This window comes from Dermacentor andersoni, chromosome 8 (assembly GCF_023375885.2).
Source record: "Dermacentor andersoni chromosome 8, qqDerAnde1_hic_scaffold, whole genome shotgun sequence".
Lineage (NCBI taxonomy): Eukaryota > Metazoa > Arthropoda > Arachnida > Ixodida > Ixodidae > Dermacentor > Dermacentor andersoni.
Genome location: NC_092821.1, coordinates 98,625,328 through 98,648,701, shown reverse-complemented (window position 1 = coordinate 98,648,701; position 23,374 = coordinate 98,625,328). Strand labels below are relative to the sequence as shown.

At 46.6% G+C, this 23,374-nt stretch overlaps 1 protein-coding gene across 1 annotated transcript; it reads right to left on the bottom strand.

The window, feature by feature from the left end:
* Positions 1-1,589: 1,589 nt before the first annotated feature.
* Positions 1,590-23,095, bottom strand: UQCR-C2 (Ubiquinol-cytochrome c reductase core protein 2). Its single transcript, XM_050176886.2, has 13 exons — positions 22,990-23,095; positions 21,212-21,289; positions 17,611-17,760; positions 14,404-14,468; positions 12,383-12,439; positions 11,099-11,223; positions 7,985-8,082; positions 6,413-6,563; positions 4,856-5,058; positions 3,149-3,229; positions 2,912-2,985; positions 2,370-2,523; positions 1,590-1,790 (listed from the first exon to the last, which is right to left on the bottom strand). The coding sequence occupies exons 1-13, from the start codon at positions 23,050-23,052 to the stop codon at positions 1,704-1,706; spliced, it is 1,386 nt and encodes a 461-aa protein (XP_050032843.1). The 5' UTR covers positions 23,053-23,095; the 3' UTR covers positions 1,590-1,703.
* Positions 23,096-23,374: the final 279 nt, after the last annotated feature.

Here is a 23,374-nt window from a genome sequence, read left to right as displayed (position 1 = left end):
TGACGCTCAAACCGACTATTTCAGAAATGCTTTGCCACAAAATGTACTTCAATGCATTCAGCAGAAGCAGGGTTGTTCGCTATCAAAGATTGTCTGTGATCCCCTTTGCGGTGCTCCCGGTCCTTCTTCAATGCCGTGGCTATGGCTATGAAGGCTATAGCGGAGCGGGGCACGCCCACAACGCTCCACCTACTGAGCGTCGCCATGGCGTGCAGTTCAAATTTCATTTGATTTTGGATGTTGATGTAGCCGCCACCATTTTCAATCTTGGTGCCTAAAATGTGCCAAACTTGGAGGCTGTCCCTCAACGTACTGTCGAGTTCATGGCGTCTCATCCCTTTGCTGTGCTGCAGCATACCTAGTACGCTGCAGCACAGCAAAGCTGTGCACAGCTGTGTTTTCTCGCACTGTGCGACAAGTAGCACATTTTCTCTTGCGCTTACCTCTGCGGCAATCACACAATTTCTGAAGGTCAATTGAAATGCCCTTATGTTCGCTCATGCAAGTATGCCAACAGCGCTCACATCGGGTAAGTGGTGCCACACTATGGGCTGGCATTAAAAGGATTCCCAACGCGACCAGCTTCGATCATGATGGTGACACATCTCAAGCGTGTGCAACTCGTGGCGACTTGTGAAGCACATTACCTGTTCCAGTTGGATGCTAGCACTCGGTCTGGCTCGCTGTATGCCTAGTCATATCACCCACACAGACCACTTGGAGCACAGTTTTCCTTGCGGAGCCGCAGCGAATGAGTTTGTTGTGGCAGCTGCGGTATCTACGCTATGCAGCAGACGCAGCTGCATGCAACTGTGGTATAGCGTAATGTTTGCTGTGTGCACGGCAGGGCCGGAGTCCGCACTCACGCTCTGGTGCTCCAGTCTGGCCACAGTGTGTGGTCCGGACCGGCTTTGTGCTGTGTCAGCTCGACCGATGGATAGTAGCCGCATCCAAACTGCTAATTTTTTAAGTGCTGTCAGTGGCTCAATATGAAGCATTGTTTGACAAGGCGTCTAGCCAGAAGCTGCCGGGTGCGAGCGCTGGCAAGCGTACATGTAGTCCAACCTTAAGTTTCATGTGGAACGAGGTTAGTTAGGGTTCAAAACTAACCGAAATTAGCAAGACCTGACAGCTATGGCACCGATAAGCAGTGTGGCCAAAGACGCATTCCTGCGAGAGCAGCTTCAAGAAAGAAGCGCACCGATCCAAACACCCTTCGTATTTGACGTCAGCTGTCGGCCAATAGCAGCCGTCTATGGTAATCTGCTAAATGACGAAATATGGCAGCTTTGAAGAGGGTGAGGCGAAGGCTTTGTTTGAAAAAAAAGCGTTTGAGAGATAGGTGTCTGCACTCTAGCTTGTGATCTTCACGCACTACTCAACTGCAAAATTTGGCCGAGCAGCATATGCTATCAGCGGACTGTGTTTTATTCACCAAGCTTGAAGGGTGGTTCAGGAACCCTTTAAACCTCTTGGTGCGAATTGTTGGAGGAATGGTGTCGTGCCCGTAACATTGCGGTAGTCCTGTGGCCAGTGCCTTCAAATGCCTTCCCTGTATCCAGTGCCAGAGACGAAGAATACATTCACAGTTGTCGACCAAAAAATGATTTATTAACAGCACTTCCTAGCTGTGCAACCACCAAAGGTGTCCAGGCAGCAGCAGCAGCAACCACTATGCTTACAATCACAACTATGGTAGCCCCCTAGACGAGCTCGTCGACATGCGGAGTGTTGTGTAGGCGTCCCACAGCAGCCATTGCTGGCTTGCCCTTTGACACCCGGGCTGCCACCTGGGAAAGGTACACAACAACAAAGAGTTAGTGAACATGGTTTGCTTCCATCACTAACACTGCTAATACAGTCAGAGCTTTGAAAATCGCTTAGACAGGACACTACGGCACTTGTCAAAGCAAATGCATGCATGTTGCAACTAACGAAAATCAAGCCCCCTGGTTCCTCATCTTCTTCACTGCATGTTGAGGGTCTCAACTCTGGCAGCGTCGATGCCATTCAGGTAGCACACGACAGTTTATCGGTTACATATTATGCGACACCTGTAGTTAACAGGACCTGCCACATTCATTGCTATGCTTGATTAGCACTTGCCAATATTTATTATGCGTACACATATACCCAAAAATGTGGGCAGCGAGATAGCGGCTGCTGTGGCTCAAATGGCAGAGCATCGTGCGCGTAACATGAAAAGTTGGCGTTCAGCTCCCACTGGCAGCAAGTTTAGATCTAAAGTCAAGAAAGCATAGCGGAGGTGGGCGTCTACGATTTGCCAAGCCAGAGCCTTGCATGCCACTGAAAGTTGTTTTAAACCCGGCAAGAGTTGAAGAGCCCCTTCTTCTGCACGGAAGACTGACCGTGGCAACGTCCTGGGTGGTGACGGCATCGATGGCCTGCAGGAGCTCGTCGTGGCGCCAGGGCTGCCCGATGCGAGACACGTGCACGCCCATCTCAACTGCCACATGCGAGTGGCACTCCCGGTTGTACTGCACTGCTGCCTTCATCTTCTGCCTGCACACATGGGTGCCAAAAGTCCAGCCGGAAGATGTAATCAGCCAAGCGAATTAAAAATGTTCTCCTTTCACAGCAGTCGTCCACAAACATGCAGTCTGGTCTTCCAGATAAACAGGTTTCAGTCTAATTACGACGACACCACTTATTACAACAATCATAATGCGGATGCGGATGCTTCAAGTAATGGTGATGCTAATCTTAATACAAGTTTCGACATAAATCCTAACACTAATTGTGATGCATATTCTTCCAGGAATCGTAATGGTCCACAAATGGTTGAAAAGATCCTGTAAGGCGACTGAAGCTTTTCTGATGTGTTACTTCATCGCTGATGCCAGCCACACCGCAACGTGAATCGAAAGTCGGCTGAGGAAAGGGTACCCACTTGGCATCTTGGACATCCTTGTCAGCGACTTTCTGAGCGACAGTCCGCACCTGACTTGTCACTGCCTTGATGAGCTGCATGGACAGTAAGAGAGCCACGGGCAAAAAGGTGTTTACTGTAGTCGCACAGTCGGCTGACGGCTGCCATCAATCCGAACTAACTGTACAGAGAAACCCACGTTTTCCCTCTGCCGTTCTGAGTGGCCTACTCAATTCTGGTCTAATGACAAGGTCTCACCTTGTCCATGTCATCCGGGTGGCCGGCCAGGGCAACACCAAATAGTCCCGTGTCTGTGTAGTTGACATTCAGTGCTGTTGCCTGCAAACACAATCCAGGACATCAACTGAGAACTACCGAATGCTTCCTCCAAACAGGCCCACCACATATGTCTTTTGAGAAAAAGTCCAATAACAGCTTAACCGCACTGACGGTGTGTAGCAAGTGAAACATGCGAGGCACTGGGTACAAACTCCGATATTACCAAGCACTTTCGCTTCAAATGGTGCAACAGGTGTAGTATGCAGCCAAAGTTATAGACATAAGAATCAATCACTAGGGTTTAATGTCCCCAAAGGTGCATAGTGGTGTTGATTCAGGCCGATTACTGCCTTTAGATAGAACAAGCAGCGCCTCCCGTAACGTAGGAGCCTGTGTGCAAGAGCACATGGGGCCAGCAGCCAGCACCTAGCAGGACAACTAAAATGTTGTTCCTGGTGCTTCAAGTCCTGCTTCTCGAGAGTGGACCATGCGCCATTTTAAACAATGACCTAAGAAAGACACTGTAGTCGAGTGGTGTGGATTAATTTCAACCGTCTAAGGTTCTCTTATGTGCACTGCTGCAGCTAAGAGTTGAACCCGCAACCTTGCACTCGGCAGCAGAAGGATGTCAGACCTACTGAGCAACTGCAGTGGTATCATGATGCACACACAGATTAATCACAAGGTCGCAGCGAGGTCACGACGACTTTACTACAAGAAGTGTAAGCATACACTACGGTCCAACAGGATGTCGCAGCTGTCACTGCAACTACTGCATCACAGATTTACATAGAAACAATGCTTTTTTTTTCTAATGGGTGCAGATATTCTAAAACCAATATGTTTGAATGCTTATAGGGGGTTCACAGCTACAAGCTCTATAGAGATATTTTTAAAAGTGTTTTCTGGCAACTCTGTGTTTAGGCCTGCTTGCACATTTCAGTTTGATTGCCTTAAGGGTTCCTTCATTGGAAGGGTTACATAAGGGGCGCTGCTCATTGTACCAAGTAGAAGAATGTATAAGAAGCTATTGTCATCCCCATAACTCCAGAACATGCTACACATATGGTGTGTATGTGCGATAACAATGGGCCCACCGTGCTGGCTACAACACTCGTGTAACAACAATCTGATACTGCCAGTGCATCTTGTGCTAGACCAGAGAGACTTCAGCAACACCAGCTGGCCTAAACGTTCAACTTTGGAACATAGCAAAAAAAAAAAAAAAAAACAGTAAAAAGACCACGGATGTGTAGAGAAATACAACAGAGCATCGACTGTCAATTTTTGTTAATTGGCCTTGTGTTAATTAGCTGCAAAGTATGTCTGCCTCTCTGAAGTCCTTATCTGTAAAAGTGCCACAATCACTACGCTCATAGCCTTGTTATAAGAAATTATGTGGTCTACACAAAAACCACCTTGTAGGTAACATACCTCAATGATACCCCCGAGTAGATAATCAGATTTTATACTCTCTTCAATAAAAATTTCAGCTGACAGTCAGAACCGCTTTGTGTCCCCCCTCTGCACGTGCCTTCTTTATTGCGCCGTTCCCAAGACAAAGCAACGCCAATTTGCCCAACTCTCAATTCTACTGTCTAAATGTCTGCAGAACACGAGGTTGTTAAAAAAAAAGACACTGACAGCACGATAAAAGCATCAAGGGTGCATGCAACAGCAACTCACGGCGAACGGCTTCTGGGTGGCCTTGGCCGCTGCCTCGCCCAGCTTGGTGGCCTGGCTCTCGCTGTACGGCAGCCGGGGACCCAAACCCAGAAGGTGCGCAAAGACGCCCAGGGCGACACACTCCTTGGGGTTGCGCCAACCCGCGCCTTCCGCCACCACTGCCGCGTCCACAAACTCGCCCGGCGACTCCACGCGGGATTCACCTGCACACACACAGCGGGTCACGGTACATCCACGTTTGGAAGGGAGTTTGGCACTAAAGAACCCTTTGCAGATGAGTGTGCCAACCTGAGCAACTGATATGTCGAAGATGGCGAAGCAGTATAACAATGTCCTCACACACTTCGGAAATACTAGGGGTGTAGTATTCGCTGGCTGCTCTTGCTGATGATTCGTATCACTGACGCCGCCTGCACGTTCTCACCGATGCTTTGGGGGATATCGCCGCTTTGGGGCGCTCACGTGTCCTGCGATGCCGGCTGCTCTTTGCCACTGCAGCCGTACAAACTCCTAGCTGACCTCCAACATGGAGCCAGGAATGCACGCCATGAGAAATGAAAATTACGGATTACTGGCCAAAAACAGCTGTGCGAAGAAAATGTTGTCTATTCGTGTAGGGTGCACACAAGGTGACTTTTACTTTTTAATCATTGACAACCACATTTACAACGAAAAATTTTGCGATTCCGACGCAGGTAGCACTGTTGATTGACATTGAGCATGCCACTGCACGAAAACGGCAGTGAAACTCCCTTCATCGTTGCGTCTACAAATCGGCCCACACCACAGGTAGCAGCACAGGAGGTGATCAAGTGAGCTAGACCGAGTGTCAAAACCTCAAAATCTCCTGTTCTCTCATGCGACCACCTTCTGCGTCAGGAAACAGTAGAAACGAAACTGAAACTGGACATAGAAAAGCTATTAAATTATTTTGTGCGTTCCTAGGCTTCCTAGCATTTTTTCTAGGGTTTAGATATCTAGGACCTTCATTTAATGCAGAAAAATTAATAGTCTCATGCCAGTACTCCTTTAATGTGCTATGAGTAGGAGGTTGGCCATCTTGTGCAAGGCAACCTAATCATGTACGTGAGCCTACTTCCAGTATATCGCATATATCCCTATTGCAACATGTGCCTTAATGAGAATGAATCATTAGCAAACTTTATTTTATCATCCACAGGTTTGTCATGCAGGCAACATCTGCCCTCTTAGGTAATCCACCTGAACAGACCAAATTGCAGTATCTGTCACAAGCAATTTTTTGAAATGCTTGTTCAAACCAAGAAAGAGAGGCAGTCTAATTTTAGTTTTGCTCTCTGGTGCTACTATCTAGGGCAGTAATGCGCACATTTCCGTTTTTTTTCCCCTTTTCTTTTGCAAGTTGACATCGAGTTTATGTGCCCAGTGAAATGTCAAAGCTCCTTAGTGGCTAGTCTACAACTTCTACAAGCAGTAGCACTGCTCAGTAGCCATGAGAGCCATGGCTATGAAATGCTTTGTGCTAGCTGCCCAAGACGACGGCACTCCCAACGCTTCCTCAAAATCGGCCATACACACCTGAGCCAAACTTGCAGGGCAGGAACTCGGCCCCAGGATTGGTAGACAGCTCGAGACCCTTGAGGGCATCTGTCACCCGTTTGCAATCGGCACCGACCACAGAGACCACGGCACGGGGCGCACTCACATGCTTCTTCACAAACTGGGCCAGCTGCGTAGACACACGAGCGCGCAATGATTCAGCATAGGTGGTGTCCACTGTGTTGTAACATTAAAAAAATCTGAGTGGTTTAGCATCCCAAAGTAATATATGGGCTACAAGAGACATTGTAATGCGAGTGGGAGGCTTTTGATTATTTTGGCCACCTGGGCTTGTTTAAAGTCCACCTAAACCTAAATACAAGGAAGTTTTAGTGTTCTGCTGCCTTCAGAATGCGATCATCACGATCAAGACTGAACCTGTGGCCTCGAGCATCTTGTTTTGTAACCCTGGTAAGGTGAAACCTATGTTTGTTTTCAAGTTGGCCCTCGACTATATACGCCTTTGATGCTCAAACCTCTACTCACTATAACAGATTCGCCCTTGCGCAAGTACTTCAGCTTGGGCACATTGGTCTGCAACAGTGGAATGCCGCAATCTCGGAGGCCATGCAAAACTTGATGTGAACTCAGAACTTTACCACAGTGTTATGAAGTTGCACAGTGCTTAATAAAAATATATTGCCTGCATATCAATTAAAGATCTGCTTTGCTACCACAAACAAGCCATTGTGCTAATGTCATGTGTACCTTGTTTTCTTTTTTAGCCGGTGAACGCTTTTCACTGGTTTAACAGTGTTATCCAGCTGTTGCTCGGTGCTACATGAGCCTTTATGTATGTGAAATTTCTTGAATGCTGTCGCCGATTCTATAGCAAGAGAGAGAGAGAGAGAGAATAAACATTTTTATTGGGTGAATGCAGCTTTGGAGAGGCGTCCTCATTCCAGAATGCCTTGAGCTCGGGCCGCTTCCTGGGCCCTCGCAATCAGCCGTTGCTGATCCTCGAGGTCGGAGCTGGCCAAGGCTCTCTCCCAAAGCTCGTTAGTGGGGTAAGGGTTCGGAGGATTTAATGGTGCCGCTCTGCAACCCCTACTATGTGCCTGAGGGACCCGGGCTCTGCGCAGAAGCGGCACTGCGGAGAGAATTGTGTAGGGTCTATGAGGTGATTTCTGGTTGGGTGGGGGAATGCATTAACCTGTAGAGCTCGGAGGAATCGCTCCTGCTCTCTAGGTAGTGACTTGTGTGGGGGTGCATATGTTCTGCGGGTTAGCTTGTAGTGTTGTGTGATGTCTTGGTACGAGACTAGAGGGTGCAAGAGAGTCTTGTCTAATCAAATTGCACCTTCTCGAAAATACTGCGCAACATGTATAAATATAGTAGGGAGGATGCCGTGCAGTATTGTGGACACCACAAGCCTGTACGGAATTCTTGGGTTGTCACCAAATACAGAATCCTGCTAACGGCTAACCCCATAACTGCGAAAAGCCTGTCACGAGGCAGTCCAGAAGCACCCTAAAAGCGACAGACTTCAGGTATTTTGCTTACACAAGGAAGCTAAGAGACGGCGTGCAAAAGACACTAATCACTACTCGCCTTTTCATGGCAGTGGTGTCCAACCAGGAAGTCTTTGATGTACAGGGAGTTGGCAAGCCCGCCGCGGAAGGCAGCCGCATGCAGCGCCTCCATGAGCACTGCACGAGATCAGGCAAAGGCGATCGCTCGGCAACCAGCCGCAACCTCGGTAACCCTAGAGAGTGTACTTCGCTCATTACACAGGACACAGCCACAAAAACCCTCATCCTTTTTACCGATAAGTCACAGGAAGTTTTTTTTTTTCTGGCTGTGATGGCAAAATTACAAAGCCAACATGTAGCTGCTAGAAAGAGTGCCGTGACATGCACGTTTTCTAGTGCGAGAAATACCAGTGTCCAATTTATTTACTGTAGTATGTAATATCTGTGAGTAAGTACGAACATTTCACTTCAGATTTCTGCTTTGCTCTTTCAAGCATTTGCACGAGTGATATCGTCACTTCATTAACAGCATCTTTCAAAAGCAAGATGGCGTCCGCATTTTCTGCTGACCATGCAATCTGTGCCAGTCCCTCGTTCAGCTTGCCTCAGAGAGCTTTGACAAACTTCAGTCATCAATGGCTGCTGTAGAGGGGAAAAACAAATGGTGTGTGTATGTTTTATGCAGATTAAACTGTAGCTGCCTTTAAGAAGGTAAACAAGCCAAGGAATATCAGCCACATTTACCCAATTGTAAGGTGCACCTTTGCCCAAAACAATGTGCCTGAATATTGTCTGGGCATTGTGATTGGATACGAAACCGAGGCCGTGTCTGCGGCGTTGGCAACAGCCCACTGTCAGGGCTAGCACCACGGTCATTACAAGATGGTGACAGAACGAGTTCTCGAGCAGGCCGCCCAATGACAACATGCAGCATTTATTAATAAAGCATGTGCTTTCTACACATTCAGCCGGCGGCAATGAAGTTTCATCACATGTTCTTTTGGTGTTTCGGAGACTTATGCACTTCGCAGGACAAGTGGCTAGTTGAGGCCTAGGCCACCATCCCATTCACTATGGCTGAATGCAAAATATGAAACATGATGAGTGTACACGGAGGATGGCAGGTTGTGGTCCATAAACAGCAACAAAAAGCTGTGCTAGAGTCAGTCTGAATAAATTTTCATTCCATGAAGGTAAATGTTCAGGTTGAATCTTTTTCTGACTACAAAAATATTGGAGCCATGATGTTTTCTTTTTCTTGTAATGAAATCGGGTCTACATTATTTTACTACGAACCCATAAAAACTGGGTCCTTGTTAGAATTGGGTAAGTACTACACCACTTGACATGGTAATGCATGTACAGAAGCTCTATCTACACAGCTTCATATTCATAGCCAGACAAAGTTGTTTGCAAGTACTGAGTATTGCACAATTGAGAAGCACCAGGTATACATTACTGCTTCTAGATGAACCACAGGCCGATTTTGCCTCAGGTTTCACAAGAGGTAGCATTTTACAGCGGGCTCAGTTTAATACCATGTTTGTGAGCATTGCTTGCCTGTTTCACTCACGATAAAGCCAAATTGTACATTACCTGCAGTAACACCACACAAAAAATCGCAATATTGCTGTAATGTAATGGTGGCGCCATCTGTCACTGCCACGGTGGAACGCACCTTTCGCTGCAGTGGTGACAGATGGCACCGTTGTTCTGTTGGAGCAAAATTGTCTTAATTTTTGGGGTGGTGTTGTTGTAGATGACATGAACTTCACCTTTGCTGTGAACATGGCAGGCAAGTAACATTTACAAAAGAGAGAATGGATGCACAGATAGGCATGTAGATTAACCAGAGGTAGTTCTGGCTCGCTACCCTGCACCGGAGGAAGGGGTAGAGGGATAAAAAGAGAAAGAGAGATGGGCACAAAATCGCTGTGTGCACGATACAGTGGGTAAAAAACAGCGCTATTATTGTCAAATATGTTATTAAACTGAACCCGTGCAAAATCTGGGAGAAAATTAGCCAGTACAGTCGAACCCACTTATAAGAACATTCAAGTGCCATGAACATTTCATTGTTATAACTCATAATTGTTATAACCGGGTTGCATGAAAAAAACAAAAAAGGGGATGGCATCACCTTGGTGGCCCCAAAAGGGGCCTTTTAAAAATTGCGAGAAGGCTGCTACGGCAGCTTGTCAGCTTTAGAAATCCAGAAGAAACGATGAGGCGGCATCTCACAAGGTAAATCTCACTGGCTTGCACAAGAAAAGCCTATATCCTTCAGCCTTGCATGTTTTACACGAAGCTTGCTGACATTCTTCTCCAAGGCATCCAGGTGCTCCATGTAGTGCTGCGGAATGTTCCTCGCGAAAACAAAGCCCCGGAGAAACTGAATCATGTGCCGGGACTCCTGTGAGGACAACGCTGAGGCAGCCTGCCCTTCAACGTCATTGCTGCCGTCGCTATCCAATGCAAGCATGTTCACGACGATCACCTCATCGGTTAGAAGCACTCAGTTTTGAAATCTATAGCCATGCACTTTCTCTTCACCGGCAACGTCGTGCACTGCCTATGATCAGCGGGTGTATAAGCCATCTTCCATTTCGACGGCGAGTCAAAACAACTGTTAGTCAAACGAGGCTGAGAAACCGTGTGGCCAGGAAGGATTTCAACGCAACCAACAAAGATGAATGCGAGTGATTAAGCTGTTAGGAGAACTGTGATGAATGAGAAGAAAGCGAGCAATCTGCGAGCAGCGCAGTTGGCACAGCCCATTCGTGTTTGGAGGAGTGGAACGATGATGGCAGAAAGGCGCGCAGAGATGGCTGGAAAATGACCGCGCGGCGGCTATGGCCCATCGTGCAGCGGCTCGAATTTCTCTATTTCTTTTCAAGGATTTCGCATTTTACTACCTTTAGGCACGGACACCCAGCAGTCAGACTTCATTGTTATGACAGACAATGCCGCATCAGGGCATTGTAGTAAGCGGGTTGTCTCACCATGGAAAACACACAGAAGTTGACGGTGCAGCAGCTTCTCATTGTTATAACCAATATATCGTTAAAACCAGTATCGTTACAAGTGTGTTCGACTGTAGCTTATCCGAGAGTCATGTACCATACCATTTTTATGCAACACCCTATATATCCCAAAAGAAGCAGCCAGTTGAGCAAGAGAGAGGAGGACTAACCTGCCTCCCGGTTCTCCCGGAAGAGGGCCAGCTCCTTGTGAAGGTGGGGCGCAATGTCATTCACTTCCCAGTGCTTGAAGGCCGGATGAAAGGCCACCTCCTCGGCAAACTTGAGCGCCAGGTGGCTGCGTGGATGCAGGAAGGACACGAGAAAAGGCACGCTCGTCACAGTTCAGCACGACGGAGAAACACTGACTCGGGGGACTTGCACTCGTATTCTGACACTTTCCTCTACTAGGCACTGCGTCCACGACTACATAACGAAGATGGTGATTGCAAGCGGATTCTCCTTTGAAAAGAGGTGGTGATGTGCCAACCACATCCCAGCTTACTATTCAAGTTCTCATGCAAGATTAGCGTCACTATATACGAGGTCTGTCTGGAAAGCATCCAACCATGTTCCCGGTAAAAAAAAATTCGCAGTTCCACCCAAAAGGCGAAGCACCGATTGCGATGGCAAATTAGTAGATAGCTGTATAAAGTAAAGATAGTAGATTTTTATCGGCCATATAAATTTGTAAACATTCGCTTACTAACTAAATTAACAATGATAGAATGTGTAAGCGTGACTCAACGAGGACATAGAAAGAAACAGACACACAGAGACAGCGCTGTCTTTGCTTGTCTGGTTCTTTCTCCATCTTTGTTCAGTTGCGCTTACCCATTCTATTATAAATTCAAACCAACTAGCCCGTCAATGTGTTATAACTAAATTAACCAGCATGGTGTCACGTGCGCACAGGTAAACTGAACACATCTCGCTCGATGAAAGCGGAAACTGTCCGTTAAAACGCTGGAGTTAGGAATTGCAGCAGGAGCCGCGAGCCAATTGACCTTCATGCATCTGTCGCTTCAACATGAACAAAACATCGAAAGCATAGTGCATACTAAGCCACCGGCACTACGCGCACTCTGCAAACATCGCAGATCGCTTTGAAGATGAGGCCCGCATGGGCACACGCTTTGGCCATGTCGTAGATCGCTTTCAAGACACACGAGCGCCAGCTACACTAGAGCGCGCTTATCCTAAGAAATGCACTACCAAAAATGCTAGTAGCACAAGACGTTTTGAACTACGAAACCAAGAAAGCCTGCTGAATGCAGACAAGCCTATATATTATGTAACACTGGCGCTCAATTTGTTTTGCTGTTTTGTAAACACCCGCTCCTCGGTGTAATGCTTTGGCCAAGTTAGAAGAGAAAAATACGAGCAAGCCTCCAAAGGTTTGTTTGTGAGATGCAGGATCATTTCATCTGCGGGAAAAAAAAAACATGCAGACTCACACATCATCACGGTTGCACACCAGCAGGTAGATGAGGTGCTCCCTTGTGGAACAAGCCCTGGAAAAAAAAAAGACAGCAGGTTTCAGTTAATACTGGCTCAGAGGAGAGTCCTCATGAACGTGCAACATTCTACAGCAAAATTTTTTGTAGTTTTTTGTCTGGAGTCCATTCTCTAACTGGCTGGGATGAATAAAAAGGCATCCGCCAAGCACCTTGTGATCGCCCAGTCCTCAAAATTGCCACCGTTGCTGTCACAGCAGTTCAGGCTCGGTGTGGCAGGAAACTTTTCAATACAGTCACCCGCCGTGCCATCCATGATGTTCTCGACTTCAAGATAATGTCTAAAGGCACCGCATGCCATGCGCTCAGAATTCAAGAGCAGACAAGGGAACAGGCTCGCTTCAACGCTGTGTTCGCTTCAACGTGAGCACAATGCTCCCAAAGCTCTCGGCATGGGCCGTACCCTGACCCTTTCGCAGATCACTTTCGAGATATGCACCCATGCGTCTCTCTCAAACGCAAAGCGGCGAAAACGCAGCACGTGGAGCTATCAGCAATTGGCACTTTCTGTCCATATCACAGATCGCTTTCAAGAAACGGTCCTCGCGGCCATGCCATATAAACAGCCGCCGCTGGAGCAGGTTCATAATGGTTCGAAACGGATACATAAGGCACTAAAGAGCGATAACGGCTTATAATGATCAGAATGTCATCAGCGTAACTGATGCCACCGTCCGCACGAGTTCATGTCGCTGCAGTGCTGTTGTTTCTGCTAGCTGGAGACAACTTCCAGAGGAGTTTCCGCATAACTTTTTTCAGATGGCCGATAATTCAGATGCTTTCGTGGCACTGCTACGTATAAGAGCCAATGTATAAGGACGTTGAAATTTTGGACAACGAAACCCTTTGCTGCCCGATTTTGCAGACTTTTTGCCATGACTGCAGGTTCGAAACGACGCTATCGCATGCAAATCGTCTGGCAGCCGTAGACACCATGGCAACGCTAGGCCGAACTGCTTTGATGTTCACTATCCAGCGCTCTCACACGCCTATCCGCTAGCAGCCAAACTCACCATGGCAAGGTTAGGCTTAGCTGTTTCGATGTTTGCTATGAAGCTTCGTATTGTTTTTTGCCATGTCTTTCATTGAAAGAATTCGCTGCTGTCAGCAATGGCGCCAACTCCACCTTTGTCATCCTCGCAGACAGCTTCGAGGCACAGAAAGTACAGCAAGGGTCAAGCGTTGAGTTATGCCGGTTCCCAAAAGCCAGCTTTGCCACAACACAGTGGTGTTAATGCAATCAAGCACATGAAATGTATTGCAGTGAAGCACAGCAAGACTGGAAAAGGGACAACTATTACTGTACATGGTATGCTTTCCTTATACATGCATGCACTCACAGCACCAATATGCCTAATATGTGTATACGGATAGGCCTTTAGAGCTATTTCGAACCTGCTTGTCGCGATTTGAGCCCTTGTGGGCAGCAAAAAGCATGCATTAATTTTTTTTCAAATTGAGCGTTTCCGCGTCTTCTAGAGATTCATAAAGATAGGACATTGACTGTACTCCGCTTCACATTTGGCAGGCAATGAGGCGGAACCTATGCAAGTAGTGTGGTCAGAGAGGTCTCGTACTGCACACTTTGTGGGCCAATTGCTTTTGATCTGCAAACTGGAGGAGAGTGGACAGGGGCGTGGACAGGGGCGTAGCCAGGGAGGAGCAAACCGAGCCGAAGAGCTTCTGCATCAGAGCTTGCTCTTGAACAAGCACAGGTCCCACTCCCCACACCTTGATACTGTTCAGTAATTAGCAATAGTAATAACAAATTCTGGCAGAAGCCATCAAAAAATAGTTGACAGCTTTTCAGTCAGCCTGCAGCACTTCTCACGTGGAGAAAGTGTAGCCTGGCATGCCCTCATCATCGCTCTCCTCCTTATCTACATGCGTGATATTGTCTCGCTCTTCCTTCAAAGCTGTGGCGTACGCATTGAGACAGCTGCAGAGGATAGTGCACTTACGTCAGGTTCGCACCAAGGTATTCAAGATTCTTGGTGATGGCGAACTTGGAGTGGCTCTTGGTGGCCTAAAAAAAAAAAAAAAGACAAGCAAACGAATTACTCTCGAATCTCATATTTCAGGGCAAAGAAGGTCAACAGTTCAGCTAGCTGGCATGAATTAAATACTAGAGAAAGGCTACATCCCAACAATTTAGGGTGACCCATCACAAACTAACACAAGCGTGTCTCGCTCGCAAACACAAAATGCTTCCATTATGAAGCGTGCAGTTTTCATCTCTGCCGCGTGTCAAGATGGCTGCAATGTTCTGCCTGTGGCTGGCACCTGAACGAGCAGCAGTTCCACATCTGTGCGTGCTTGATCTTACTGAAGTGGAAGTTTTATCTTGGAGCCAACTACGATTTCCCTATTTAACCCTTTCGCTGTCACTGACGTACCGGTACGTCATCGCGCTTCCCCCCCACGGTGTCACTGACGTACCGGTACGTTCTCTATCGTGCGTTCAAAATTTCGCGCCTTAGCGCAAAAGCAGGCGCTCCTGGATTGACCACGCCATCTGTTGACTCTTTCTACAAGTTCGTATATTCGCTCCGACCTGCGTTAACCCATGTATTGAAGAGTACGGTGCGACTGCCACTCCCCACTTTCTCTTTGCTGAGTGGCGCGGTGGCTCCGCGTTCGCTGGATCATGCGTCGCGCGCGTGTGGTTATGGGTTCAAGGGTTGTTTGTAATCTCCGCTGGTTTGAGAGTTTTTATTTTTCTTCTGTTGGTGTGCCTGCTACGGCGCGTCAAGTTCAGGCGCACGTGCCGTTGCCTCTCCAAAAAGGGTGACTCGATTGCTGCTTTCGCTCTCTCGCCGCACCCTCGCTTCCGACTTGCAGCAGTAAACGTAAAGCCCTTAGAACTTTGTTTAGCCTTTTTCCATCTCCCTCTGTCTTCTTGATCACGCAACGTCCCATTTCTCTCCGTTGCGCGGGCGACTGAAAGCGCATCCTCCCTGCGCGCGGTTACTTTCGGATGGCTCGGCGCGCGGGACCTTCGTCTGCTCATGGGAGCGGTGGCTGAATTCTGATTCAGAATACGAGCCGAGCTCGGATTCGGACTCGGACAAAGTCGCTTGAGACGAAGAGGGTTCCGCATCGTCAGATTCGGATGTTGAACAGATTTTATAGTCAGGCTGATGATGATGATGATGTTTACTAACAACAGCTGCAGAACACTGAAATGTGCATATTGCATTGACTATGTTATTTGTATACCAATCATAATCAAAAATAAATTGCTACGTTCATCCCCTGTTATGCTCGTTCCCTGAAACCAAGCCGACACTGGGGGTGCGTCACGGCCAGAAACGTCCGACAGCGAAAGGGTTAAATGCATGCACAACGTCCCGCATTTTTAACTATAAGTTGCTCAAGCGTAGATCATGCGCCATTTTAGCGCCTTACAATGGTGATAATCAGCAAGAATGGTTAAAGTACACAAGGGCACCCTAAGCACCTTCCAGTGCAAGCGTCGTCTGCTACACAGTTCCCTTCAGGAAAACACACGCCCATACCATGGTGTGCTCGTGTGATATAGTCAAAAATGTGGGAGGCTGCACATGTGAAATGCAGAAGTTCGCTCGTCAGAAAACTACTCGATTGTTTTCAATGACATTTGTTACACTTAAGCAACAAAAATGAATTTTACTGACTGGAGGAACCAGAATTTGGATTTAGGGCCTCTAAATCAAAAAAAAAAAAAAAGAAATTGCGAAAAATCAGCAAGTTTAAAAGAACTGAAGCACAAAGTTTACAAATGTACAACCTTACACCAGAAAGAGACATCAAAGTTCCGTAAGGTGTATCTGTTAGGGTATCTCAAACAGATAAGTGTAATGTGTGAGTTTGCAGTTTCAGTTTATTATTCTTTAAGTACAATGAATTGGCAAGAGACAATATACAGACGAGGGTCCCAAAGTCAAAGACTGCAATAGGACCCTCGGTTAACAATAGTTAATAATAGGTAAATAGTTATGTTTGCGAGGGTTTCACAAAAGTCCTAGTACTCACAAATTAGACGTATATTTCAGAGTGGTGTATAATACAGCAATTCTGTTTGCTTTAGATGTCTCAATAGGTCCAGTTTACAGAATTGTGAAATTGTTACTTATTACAGAGTTGGAGATGTAATCTTGATACTTCAGTTTTTTTTAAAGGTTTATTATTTTCCAAGCATATTCATGAAAAAAAATGCACTGGCAGCCTGAATAAAATTTCCTTCAGTTAGACATTAATAATATATTTTTTAAGTACAATGAATCTCGCCAAAATCAGTGCAGTAGTTGCAAAGAAAAAAATTTCTCCATTCTACCTTTAACAGGGTTCTGAAGCCCTGCCTGTATGAAAATAGGATGTTATCATCTATAAGAAGCTAGAAAAGATTGAATGATTGATTCACTGATTGATTATGCCTTTACATAGGAGCATCAGGGGTAAAGGTTTCTCCTAATTGCACCTGCCCTCTCCTTCAGGCGTCTACCCTAACATTCTCTCAGAAGAAGACTGTCACCCTTCGGGAGACACACCTGCTACTACGGCCGCTGGATTCATGACTTCTATGATCTGGATAAGCCACCGTTGGGTAAGAGAATGGCAAGATGACAGCAACAACACATGTTTAAAGAGGATGACACGTGCACATCACATTACAGGCTCCCACTGGCATAGCGAGATCCCTCTCTGAAACTGTAAGTTTGATATTTATAACACAAAGCCATCGAGGTGTACACCGAGATGTGCGGCTTTGCACTACAAACCTACGAAACTGCCCTCATGCCAACAAGATCAAACCTCTACCTATATTGACGTGTACGGGTCCGACATTCACAGCACAGATCGCAAGGTCTGGCAGCAGCCACCTCAACCGAACTTGTTCTTGATTTGATCAACGGACCCCTACAGGCATGTGCAGGCACACTAATGCCTCGTGCATCACTGCTTTCTTTGCAGCCTGAGAAAGTTTCTCACATGAAGTGCAATTAGTTTTAAATACTAGATTTCTATGGAATAGTGGCAAAACAGTCTGCTATACCTAGACGCAAATAACTGCTCACTGGGGCTCTTTAAAAAGAGATCTTGAATACATATAAGCCTACATGTGGCCAGTGCTATATATATATAAGAGAGAGAGAGAGAGAGAGAGAGGCCTCATGAAACAGACTAACCAGTGTGGCCGCATTGCGAAGGGTATGGGTGATGCCAAGGTTACTGCCGTCTTCGTATCGGGCACCAGCCTTGACCACAATGGCGAGCCGCGTGATGGGCGAGTAGTTCTCAAGGGTGGTCACCGTCAGGCCGTTGGGCAGTGTGGACGTCTGCAATGCCATCAACACAAGAACAGCTACAACTCAGCTAGCAGAAAAAGAGAAAAGGAATGCACTGCATTAATATATACAGACACACACTATTGTACACATTAGGATTGAGAATCGAGTGAGCTGATACTGTTGGGAAAGGCACCAGGGTCTGAAGGGCAGCACGAGTCAGAAGCAAAAGGCATGGGTCTAAATGGGGATCTCGGCAAGGAGGAGGCGAGAGGTAATGAAATGAGTGAGTGTTTATTGCACGAGAGAGAACACTGGATGGCAGCACTAGGCTACTGCAGCCATGGCCCAGTAGACAGGAACCCCAACTCGGTAGCAGAAGGTGCGTGGTTTGAACCCCGTCGGCGGTCACCCAACAGTTTGTAAGACGGGTACAAGAAGCCCTCAGGGTAGGCTTCCGGTGTTTCAGGGATGCGTTGTTTGGGAGAGGCTGACACAGATTGCTATGCTTGCGGTGCAAGAATGAAGATAGAGCCATGCACAACTCTCAAAAAGGATGCCTGCCAGTCCGATGCCAGAAACCTGCCATCAAGTGAGTGTCCTTCCAAGCCTTGAGGTCCCGTATTCGTCCAACGCTTGGCTGGGAGTGCGCTTGTACCTATTTTGCCTGTGGGCGCCCGGTAGCAGCTGTCGTCTGCCTCCTGAAGCCGCGTATTATGCTCTAGCAGAAGGCGATCTGGGGTTAGACAAGGGCTGCTGAGGTAATTTTTTTTTTCATATTTCTATAGGGCCCCCTTTGGAGATGAAAACCCCCTATAAGCAGCCAAGCGCCAGGCCGGAGGACATCTCTACCCCTTACAAAAACCTGCAGGCTTGGGTTATTGCCTACTAAAGGCGTGCAGTATGCTTCCAATGGCAATATGCACCACATGGTGTAAAGCAGATAGGTAAAAGTGCTTATCGCAACAGGGTTGGTGGCGATAGCTGTGAATGCAGCATGTGACGACCTGGGAGATGTGCTGGTACAGGAATAAAAAACTGAGTGCGCATTGGTGTTTTCACATGAGATGGGTGGGCGAGTATTGCGGTGAAGCTGATGTGGCGGGTAGCAACTGTTTTCTATCGCATGTCCCTCGCACCTTTGTTTTTTGTTTACACGGCATCCAGCAGCGGAAAAGCACGATCGCAGTTTGGCAATGTATTGAACGTTGGTGCTAAATGTTTGTGTTTTCTGGAAACATACAAACCAGTAAAAAACAAGCATAACTCAAGTGGGTAATTTTGTGTTTTCATTCACGAACGTTGCAACTGGCAAAATGTACATAACTAAATTGTATGAATATGGCTATGCTGTACAGAAAGAATGTATTTAGGAGTTGTTAGTTTGTAAAGTTTGTCACCAGATTCTCTCTATAGTTCCTCACAATAACAGTGGACCTTAACTGTCGTTAAAAAAAAAAAAAGATAGAGTCCCGCCGACAGGAATAACCAATCAGCAGTCGAGTTCTGTGGGAGGGTCTTCAAGAAATGGGTGTAATCCCTGGTTGGTCCCCTGCCCCAATCAGCGGCTCCTTCATGCAGGGTGCTCTCCTTCCCTAGGTCATTGACGCTTCATTCCTTGTGGAACACTGCCTGGAGGAAAAGGGCAGCTCCTGCCTCTCACCCTCACCGCACTGTTCTCGGCTTGCATCTTTTCTTCTCTAAAATCACTGTGTCTTGCCATTCCTGAGAACAGTGTGCTCAGTTCGCCTTACGGTTGGAGGCTGTTGTCCCACACAAAAAGAGTGCAGGAGTGCAGAGTGCAGAACGACCATGCTACTAGTCGCAGATGCTCTGCAAGTGTTTCTGGCATGCAGACTTGCCACCCTTGGAACAGAAGTACTGTGACCGTCTCACGATTGGGTCAATTATGGTATCACTGCTGGTTGTAGTCTCGTGTCGGTACGTGGACTCGCCGCCACTGGGAACGGAAGCACTCGAGCTGTCTCGCATTTGAAGGCAATTAACTCGTTTGTGTAGGGGAATAAGGTTCGTTTCTGAAAAAGCAATCTGCCAGCATTCCCAAGTCGTGCCTGTTGCCCTGTAGGCTGTCCACCTGTGGCCTTGCGCATAACTGAAATGTGTGGTCAATGGAAGGCACGCGCAGTGCACGGTAATCGCTGAAAAATGCAGTCTGCTACTATGGTTAACTGCATGGCTGCAATGAGAAACAACCACCCGAACAATGACAGCACACACGATGGATCAAAAGCAACAGAAGCTGCTGCCAGTGACCTTATTGGAGCAGAGGTATCAGCATGCCACATTGGCAAATGGACGCAAGCCTTAGAAACATTTTAACAAGGTTTCAGCCAGTTCCTGGCAAAAGATAATGCTGAGAACGTACATAACATAGGTCTCCTTAAGGGAAGGAAAAAATAATTTCTTATACCACATACACTTCCCTGAGAGAAGAAGCCTTAAACAGTGATACTGCATCAGTGGTGAGTAAAGTAGTCCTGAGCTTAAGTTTTTGGTACCTTCTGCTTGCACTGTCTCAATCAGTGTCTCCATCAAAAGACACAACGTAGTGAGGGTGCAGAAACTCCAAGGTGGAGTAGATAATGAACTTTTGTTTTCACATTTTTTCTGGTTTATCAAGCCACTGCTCGCAATAAGAGTGACCATTTCGGTATTCAAGGAGTCTGCCCACCAAGCTAGACATTACTTTTTTTCTCTAACATACCTTGAAGCTTTAGCACAGGAGTTCTTATCCAAATTCATGGGAAGGGGTAAATTGTTTACCTTGGCATCCACTACACTGCAATTTATGAGGTGTGTTGCATTTAATAGAAAAAGCTAATATCTAGTGACTGTAGCGAGCAGATTTTTTTTCCTTATTTAGGCTGTCAATCTTTTTAACAAAATTGTTTCAAGCTTAAAAAGAAAACGTAAGTAGCAAGTTTTCAATTCTGTAGCTCATAAATAAAAAAGACCAGTTCTGTAAACTCCCCCTACTAAGACATGTAGAGCAGAAAATTGATGTATTACCGAGCGCATTCAGATATACCACAAATTTGTGGGTAGGAATTCTGCAACACCCTCGTTACTCATTATAACAATTACATGTAGGCTGGAAACTCACGTATATCGAAGTTGTCTGCTTTAGATGCTTTCACAGATACAATTAGCACAACTGCGATGTCTGTTCTTTGTGCAGATTTATGTATTTGAAAGCTTGGTGCTTAAATACTTATTTAACCTACTGATCTTCAGCAATTTTTTAAGTACGAGGTCTTAAATCAAAATTCTCCTTCCCAATGTGTCTAGAACTTCCTCTCTCAAATGAAACTAATTTAGTTCAAACTGGTTTAGCCATTGCCTCATGAGAGCATTTCTGGATTTTACATGTACTATTTTATAGAGAAATTAGAGTTGGCCCCACAGTAAAGCTTCCTGTTAATGTACAAAGACGGCAACAAGAATACCAGTCCCGTAATTTCCACAAACTATTGCAGCGTACCTCAACATCTTGCTTGGGCAGGAACTCAAGCTTGCCCTGTGATGCCTTGGGGGCAGCCTGCACCGCGAAGGCTCGGACCTGCATGCGACGATAAAAGCGGCATCAGTTAGCAGGTTTTCAAATGACGCAAACCAAGTAACACAATCTTAAAACAACTTGAAGGCAACCTGAAACTGAAGCATAACTTGATAAGGGCTTAAGGTGAAATAGTGCTTGTGACTCCCGTTTTCATTTTGCCTCCTTCAAAGTTCAACATAATCGCTAGGCCTGCCTTTGGAGTACACCGGTGCATTTGGATACTCTCACACCACACAATGTCATAACAGGACACTCAAATTATCATATGAAACTCACTTACGGATTAAACGTCATCAAACTGAACAGTAACATTACATTACAGTTTAGTTTTATGTGAGAGTTTAACCGTGGCACTCGTGTTTTCTGTACCCAGTTATCCCATCGTTATTAACCAGTCTAACACAAGTCATATTACTCGTCTTTTAACACAGCAGATAATCCATGTCTTTATGTTGATCTCTTTTCCAAACAAGTTTTTTTTTTTAGTCGACTTATTTCTTGGGATGATTTTTGATGAACTCTGTATTTGCGCTCCTCCATGTTTCTTTATGCACTTCTGGATTTGTTAAGTGAACCATTACCCAGGCCCTGTGCTGTTCATGGGCGCCCACAGGAAGAATGAAATGACATTAACTGCATTACCTGGACACAATAAGCCGTGTTTCACTAAACTATGTAGAGCCTCACAGTGCCATTAGGTGGCTGCAGGCACTATAGACGTTGACCAGATTTCTGAAGTTGCTGACACAAGGTGAAGTACGAAATCAATCTGCTAAACTTCATTGAATGCAGCGCGAAAAGTGAAACGTCCCACTGCCCCAATTCCAGCTTGGCTTGCCTTACCAAGCTTGGCTTACCAATTACCTTACTTTCAACAAACTGCCCAGGGACATGCACAATTCAAGCATACTATTCGAGTGGCGCACATGCGGTGAATTAGAGAAACAGCAGAGCTGTGTGTCGGCAGAGTTCCTCTTCGATTAAGGCGATTCAAATCAACCAACCACGACATGGCAGGAAACGAAACGCGAGCTGAATCAGATATGACAGAACTGCCCTTTTCGGAACTGTGGTAAGCGCATTCAGAGCGAAGTCGCCTCACGGCGTCGCACCGGACTACAGACAAAATACAGCGAAAACAGTGGCGAATCGGCACAAACGCGAAATAACTAAACCGAAAGCCCATTCGGAGCAATGCAGGTAGCCACTACAGTCATCCGACATTCGCAAGCAGCTAGAGTGGATTGCTCGGTGGACATAAAATAAACACAATTGGCTACGAGTAGGGCGAGGTGTTCGCGAAGTACTGGATACTACGAAATGTGACGGAGTGGCAGTACGGTGTGAGCTAACCAGATCGCAGGATGGGCCGGTCAACCACGGCGTGCACGATTGCCCTAATCGATCAGGACTTCCGCGACAAACAAGCGGGTGCGATGCGAGCACTGCACCGGGCATTTGATGAAGACGGCGCCTTTTAGAGAGGAACGTAATGCACGAATTGTGGACCCACGCACACGCTAGAGTTCGGCAGAAAGTGACCCCCAACGTTAACCTTCAAGCGCACAGCCGGTCACGGCGGTAACGGGGCCGCAGAAGCAAGCGTGCCAACGTCGGTACGGACGCAGAGTTGAGAGTCCACGTAAACTGGAGGCGCTTAAGGAAAAAAAAAAATCGTAAGAAAGCATCGAGAACTTTACCGCTTGAAGCCTCAGGCCAGGGATCCGTGCGATCTTCGCCGCCATGGCTATTCCACCATACATCGGGAGCAGAGAGAGAGAGAGAGAACGAAGAAGAGTAAAAAATATGTGGAGTTCCTCGAGGTACCGTACTCAGAAGTAGAAAAACAGCAAGCGCCCTCTTTAAGAACAATACAAAAAATGCATTTAAAAATTTTGAAGCTGTATGTTAATTTGTGCTTTATAAGCATCTAACACAATTTTTTTCGGAACTCATTACGCGAAATGTGGTCGATTTTAAAAGCCATCATCAAACTCTCTCTCTGCCTCCCCCCTTTTTTTCTAGTCACGTGGTTTGCACAGCGCGCGCCGTTCAATAAGCGCTAATGATTATTTTGGGCACAAA